The sequence below is a fragment of the Nanorana parkeri genome, unplaced genomic scaffold (genome assembly GCF_000935625.1).
Source record: "Nanorana parkeri isolate BGI_ZX_2015 unplaced genomic scaffold, ASM93562v1 scaffold526, whole genome shotgun sequence".
Classification (NCBI taxonomy): domain Eukaryota; kingdom Metazoa; phylum Chordata; class Amphibia; order Anura; family Dicroglossidae; genus Nanorana; species Nanorana parkeri.
This window is the reverse complement of record NW_017306794.1, coordinates 1,024,277-1,031,315: the sequence shown is the minus strand read 5'-3', so window position 1 is coordinate 1,031,315 and position 7,039 is coordinate 1,024,277. Positions and strand designations below refer to the sequence as shown.

The 7,039-nt window shown below is 40.5% G+C and overlaps 1 protein-coding gene across 1 annotated transcript in view; it reads left to right on the top strand.

Moving 5' to 3' along the window:
* Positions 1-7,039, top strand: part of DDX47 (DEAD-box helicase 47) — a gene marked incomplete at its 5' end in the record, with an annotated part of 247,895 nt that overhangs the window by 51,716 nt on the left and 189,140 nt on the right. Inside the window, 2 exons of the mRNA XM_018561473.1 lie at positions 1,692-1,763; positions 2,317-2,435. Of these exons, the coding sequence (XP_018416975.1) occupies positions 1,692-1,763; positions 2,317-2,435 (191 nt within the window). The remainder of the gene's footprint in view (positions 1-1,691; positions 1,764-2,316; positions 2,436-7,039) is intronic.

Sequence of the window (7,039 nt, the reverse complement as noted above, 5' to 3'; positions counted from 1 at the left end):
CACTAGGCAGTTCCCACTTACCTTCCACAACAATGCTGTGTGGGGTAGCAACTGTCTTATGGGTCTGTGATGTGTGGGGGTACACTGGCGGCCATGTTGTACAGGTGTATACGGTCTGCGGCTTGGTGCTTCGGGGCACATTTCTGGGGGATTAGCTGGGATGTTGGTGCCTGGGGCCTCTATTGCTGGGGCATACTATTGTATGCTGCCTGTTTCCCAGGGCTGTTTGTGGCAGCTTAAGTCCCACCTTCCCATAGGAGGTCAGTGCAGTCCTCCTGTTAAGGACATTTCTTTAGATGGTATGCTTGGGTGTTCCGTTCAGGTTGAACGTTATCTGAGACTGTAGCCAGTGGCTTACTCATTTATTATATTCGGACGTTTGGCGGCTGTCCTGGGGCCATAGTAGTATACAAATGGACCGCACTATCCAGAGAATTCCAATCTTTCAGAATTTATTGAAATTCACAGCAAATACAGTATAACGGTGTATAAAAGTGTACAAGCAGCAAATACCAGCAAACCCCCAACCAACTACAACCTCTCGCATGTTTCACCTGTAGGCGTATTCATAGTGGCCTCTTTTATACTATACTTATACATTATCTGTTATACTGGATTTGCTGTGACTTTCAATGCATTCTGAAGGATTGGAATTATGTGGATAGTGTAGTCTGTTCATATACTACTATATTCCAAGGTGGAGAGACACCTATTGTGTGTGTCAACTCACTAATATCAAGGAACATCCAGTTCCAGACATCTATTCTATTAGAGCTTGTGGATATTTTATTGTCATAATATTGTTTTTTTTTTTTTTTAATGCATCTTAATTTGTATTGGCCATTTGTGGTCCCAGCAAACTAACAAACATGGATGAAGTGGTCCTTGTATGTTACATTGATTTCTCTGTTAGATCCATCCACTTAACCCAGCAGTTTAATATTTTAAGAAAATCTAAATTATGTGCTCAATATACAGAGACTCTCACACTTAAGGTGAGATGTACTGTAAGTCATCATGTATATTCATGTTAAGTACAAATCTTGCTCCCTCTAGTTGACACTGTAGAAACTGTTTAAAATTGTATGCTTTACATAAGGACTGGACTATTCATTGTTTATTGATATTTTAATATGTATTACCCCTATATTGTGCCTTTTGTAGCCCCAAAGGGGATTGCTGAGCCCCTGAAATGTGTTGGCTGCGTTGTGTTTTTTCGTGCTGTCATTTGAAGAACCACTTTGGACTTGCGAGTTACTTTGTTTTGGTGCCTTCTTTGGTTGCAATGCATATTGGCTTAAACTTGGTGACCTCTGTCTTGTGTGAGGGACCTTCTCACAAGACCGAGAGAAATGCCAAACATAAAAAACATTTGGCCACATGTCTTTTCTCAAATGGTGGGGATCTGTATCTAGCCTCATTTCCATCCCCCCCCCCCCCTTCCTATGTTTGGATTTTTTGTTGCTTTTTGTACTGCTTGCTACCAACAACTTTCTAGCAGAGGTGGAGTTTATCCATTGCTTGGTGTCTGCCCTTTAAGATTTTTTTTGTTTGTACCTAATGTCTCCCCCCTATAAGTGTCGAATTAAACCCACATGTCTAATGAAATTAAGCTTTGTCCCGTTAATTAATTTGAACAATTTTTTGAGTACAGAATTTCTATTTTGCTATAAATAAATTCAACTGCTTAGCGGTTATTGTAGGTGGAATGGACATGATGTCACAAGCCCTGACTCTTGCAAAAAAGCCTCATATCGTTATTGGTAAAGTAATTTTTTACATTTTGTTTATAGTAAATACGTTTTTATTTTTAATTGAACATGAAGTTATATAGCTACATGGAGTGTTGAAAAGGACAACATGGATTATGTACACAAAAGAAACAAAGCACATTTGAGCATGAACTTTGAGTATTTTGATAAACTAGATGTACAGAGGTGCAGGATTCGGATCGCCCGATGCCTGGGACACGCAGTTCTGAGCGCTGGGCAGGTGTTTATTTTCTACATTTTAGCCCTACATTTTCTACAGTAAAAAAGTGATAAAAAAGAAATAAAAAAATTATGTCTACACCCCTCCATGTAGAAGTTAGAAAGGAAAAAATAACCTTTGTTTTTTCAGGAAAATAATGTAGTTTTTTTATATTGAATGTAAAGTGTATTTGGAGTGGTATGTTAACTTTTTTTGTAAACTAAAAGAAAATAGAGCATATTTTCTATGTCACCCACTACTATGAATAAGAAATGCAGTTGAATTGTCTTAACGATTAACTAGTGTCTTAACTAAAAATATATATATTTTTTTTATTTTTTTCAGCCACACCTGGACGTCTTATTGACCACCTAGAAAACACAAAAGGATTTAACCTTAGATCTATTAAGTACTTGGTAATGGATGAAGCTGACCGCATTCTCAACATGGATTTTGAAACGGAGGTTTGAGCTTTTAAGTCTAAAATTCATTAACACTATGCCCTAGTGAGTAACCGTCAAAAAAAAAAATCTTTACTTGCTGGTTCACTTCACTTTGCCATTACTTTTGTACCGTGACATTATCGATCAGGTCATATAAAGAGAAAGTATTTTATTTTCACCTAGAAACTTTAAATGAAAGGCTTTTTAGTTTTTAGCCATAGTATATTTAGAGAATACAGAATGGTGAAAAGTTGAGGATATTATAGATTTTATGTTTTTGTGGTTCCTGGTGAATGGCATTGTGAAAGCATATTTTCTTTTAAAGGAAAAAGATAGGGGAGGTGGACTTTTATTTGGCGCTTCCCATGTGCCTCCATATTGTTTGACGGGTACAGTGGCAACACTACATAGACAGTTTGAGGGAGTGTTTGTTACAGGCACTGCTGTGGTTGAACATGAGATAACATTGCAAGCAACTCCAATTGGTTCCACAAGATGACCTGCTTGCAGTGGCATTATTATCATTATAATTAGGGATGCACCAAATTTCAGCCGCCGTAACATATCTGCTAAAAATGGCGCTTTTGGCAAAATGCAGAAAGTGTCATTGTTTTGGCAGAAATAGCGGTGCATCCCTGCTTTCTGTGTCCCAGCGGGGAGGAGAAAAACTATCACAGGAGGCAGAGCGGTGCTGGAGGAGAGCACTGTGAGCTGCCGGCATCTCTCTTCCCTGCACCGCTCAGTCTCCTGTCACAATTGAGGACAAAGTATGTTTACTGTGTCCCCAATAATGAATGATCTACATCACTGCCTTTTCGTTCATTATTGTGGACATGGTAAAAATACTATCTCCACAAGTTATGAATGAACAGGAACACAAGTATAGAGGATTCCTGTTCATTTATAACAGGGGCTGCAGAATAAGAAGGACTCTGTTCTCAATCTTTTCTATTCTAAAAGGGAAATATTAGTATTTCCTCGAAGCCCCCAACAATAAAGTAAAAAATACAAATACTTCATAAAAATTAAAATATTTTAAACATTTTAAAATGTTAGAAAATAAACATTTGAGGTTTCGACCTGACATTTTTTTAAATTTCGGTTTTGTTGCGGTATTTGTGTAGCACTTTACACTATAAGGAAGACATTTCAGTTACAATACAAATCAATACAAGATGTTAAGGAGGGCCTGCATTATGCATAATATGTTCGCCTAGTGATGCAGTGGAATGGCTTACCTATGACGAGTGTTGGCTTAACTTATACTGAAGGTAGGGATTCAAATTATACTCTTAATACTTTCTAAAATCTTTATAAATAAAAGAATTTGCAGTTTGTAACTTCTCTTCCCACCGTCTTTACAGATGTTGATCGCTCAAAAGCTAGCTTTCACATCTAACACTTTCTTTCTGCTCATTCAGCTCATAATTGGGGACAGCATTAAGAGATCCAATTGAGTGAATCAGTCCAATCAGGTTTTAAGGCTATTCAGGTCTAGAAAAAACTTTTTTTTTTTCTATTACATCTTTTGAACAATATACATGGAGTTAAAATAAAATAATTTACTCATGCACCAGAATCTTACTAATGCTGTATTCTGTCTATTTTAGAAAAAAACATAATTGTATATTTCATTCCATCACAGATCCCAATAGGGGAATTTTTTCACATTTAGGATACTGGGTGGAGCCTTGCAAATAAATTCCTTTATTCCCCTTTGGCCAATGGTGCATCCAGAACTGCTGGTTTATAGCCTGTATTAGAGTTGTTGTATTCTGAAGTTCAACAAAAAAATAAAATTGCTTTTATGGTGTAGTTTTGAGGACCCATGAGAATGTACAACCTGACAATTTATTGTGAGAAAGGGCAAAAGCCCCTCCAATGAACCAGTGCAAATTACAGTAGCACTACCTTAGAATGCATTTAAGTGTCATATTACATCAGACCCCAAACGCCGACACAAAGCCAATCTTACCATCCCTGAACGCAAAGCACTCAGAGCTAACAAATAACAAATCCATCGCCATTCGACAAGCAGACAAAGGTGGCGGAATTGTAATCCAAAATCGCAAGGACTACACTAAAGAAGCTCTTCGACTCTTAGCCGACACCTCCACTTACACAAAATTAGACACGGACCCACTGCCCCACTTCCTCATCCCCCTGAAGATACTCCCCGAACAAGCCTTGGAGGAGAAGATGATCACAAAAAAAGAAAGATTAACTTTATGCCCCGCCCGACCCAAAACACCATTTTTTTTTTTTAAATCGCTTACCAAAAATCCACAAAAACAACACCATCAATAGTCTCACCAGTGGCTTATCCCGGTACGTTGACCATTTTTTACAGCCAATAGTCACTTAATTACCCTCATACCTTAGGAACTCCAGCCACCTCATCGAAACCCTTCTAGATTACACCTAGGAACCCACTTACCACTGGGTATCCCTGGATGTGTGTTCCCTCTACACCTCCACCCCCCATGAAGTAAGCCTACAGGCACTCGCATACTACCTGTCACAACAACCTGAACTTCATTCCAAACAAGCCCAATTCATTCTAAACTGCTGTAACAGTCTACCCACTGTTGATGGATCTCAACTAGGGATCTTAGGGCACAACTCACTCTGATTAGGAGATGGTTTAGATTGAGGAGGCTGCTATGACCCTCTTAGGTGCGGTGAGGGGGCGCAGCTCCTACAAACATCATATACCACCTGTATGATTAAACAACTCCCAGTGTATTTCAGCATACACGGTTAACAAAGTAGTTCCCCACAATATTATTCTCATAGGTGAGGTTTATATTCAGGGTAGTTCTTCTATTAAATATACACGCAGGTTACTGTGAGATATACCAGTGAGCAACTATGAAGGAATGATAGTCTATAACAGTGGTGGCGAACCTCGGCACTCCAGCTGTGCCAAAACTACAAATCCCAACATGCATCTGCCTCTGGGAGTTATGTCTGTGGCTGTCAGAGCCTTGCAATGCTTCATGGGACATGTAGTTCCAAAACAGCTGGAGTGCCAAGGTTCGCCACCTCTGGTCTATAACTTGCAGGTTGTAATAACAGTTCAATCCACTAGGTGGCAGCGCAGATAGCCCAGGCTAGTATACACAGTATAGTCTTTACTACTTGTGATTTAGAAGGCAGGAGAGATACAGGGGGAGGTAGAGGCTCCTTCTGATCAAATCCCTCTCAGGAGGTATGAAGTCCTTGGTTCTTGTGGGGAAGTTCGTGCAGCGAGCAGGAGAGCAGTTGCTCCACATACAGTCTCCATTAACTGAACGCCGAGCAATTGAATCTCCCTCGCTTTTACCGAGGGAGCGCCGTTCAGTGGGTGTAGCGTGACGTCGGCGCTGGAGGAGGGGCCCTGATCTGCGGACCAGACGCCGCGGCTGTGTAAGTTCCTGACAACTGCACCAGGTTTACCTTGGAACACAATTATTTTGTCTTCCTAGAGAAATTCTATCTGCAAATCCAAGGCACAGCCATGGGAGTGAACTATGCCCCCAGTTCTAATCTCACCATGGGCCATTGGGAACATTTTCACATTTGGTTCAACAACCCCTTTGCCAGGCACCTGGTCTATTACGGCAGATACATTGACAACATCATCATATGGGATGGCCCCCTTTGCCACCATCAATTTCCTTGCACATTGCAATGCCAACCCATCAGGACTCAAATTCACCCACGTAGCTGACAAATTGCAACTCGTCTTCGTAGACCTCGAGCTCACACACGACAAAAGGAAAATCATTACCAAAACACACTTTAAACCCACTGCCGAAAACTCCTACATCCACTTTAAGAGCTGTCATCACCCCCTTTTGGATTCATCACATCCCGAAAGGCCAGTTCTGCAGAATTAATAAAAATTGCACAAGCAAAGATGATTATCTCACGCAAAGTCATCTCCTAAAAAACAAATTCCTAGAAAAGGGTTACCCAAAAAAACTAATCTCAAAGGCCCGTAAGCAGTTCATCACGCCAAGTAACAAATCACTGTCCCCCAAACAACCCGCCAATCCCTTCAAAAACACAGCATGTTTCATCACCCCCTTCAACAACAGATACAAGACCATCCTCAGAAAAAAGTGGCACTTCTTTGTGACCCCAAATTAGGCTCTACACTCCCACCAAAACCCTCCGTGGTCTTCAAAAAGGCCCGGAGTGTGAAAAACATTGTGGCACCCAGCAAACTTTGTACCAAAAAACCCAAACAAACGTCCTTCAGTAGCAGAACTGGGTTCTATAAATGTAAAAACGCTTATGCCTCACCTGCCAGTTCATTACCCATGGCCAATCATCCTTCCTAGACAGTTCCGGGAATACTTTTCCCATCACACAATTTATCACGTGCTCATGATCACGTAATTTATGCTCTCACATGCCCTTGCAAGCTCCTATATGTTGGCCGCACCATCTGCCCACTCCGTAAACGTATTGGTGAACATAGAAGATGTTTTGAAAAAGGCTGCACTGAACAGTGTCCCCTGCCATTTTCTGTCCAAACATCCAAAAAACACACAACACCTCAAGGTTTTTGCAATGGAGCATATTTCCAAGAAATGAATGAGGAATTGGAGATCCGCAGGATCATCTGTCCTGAACTC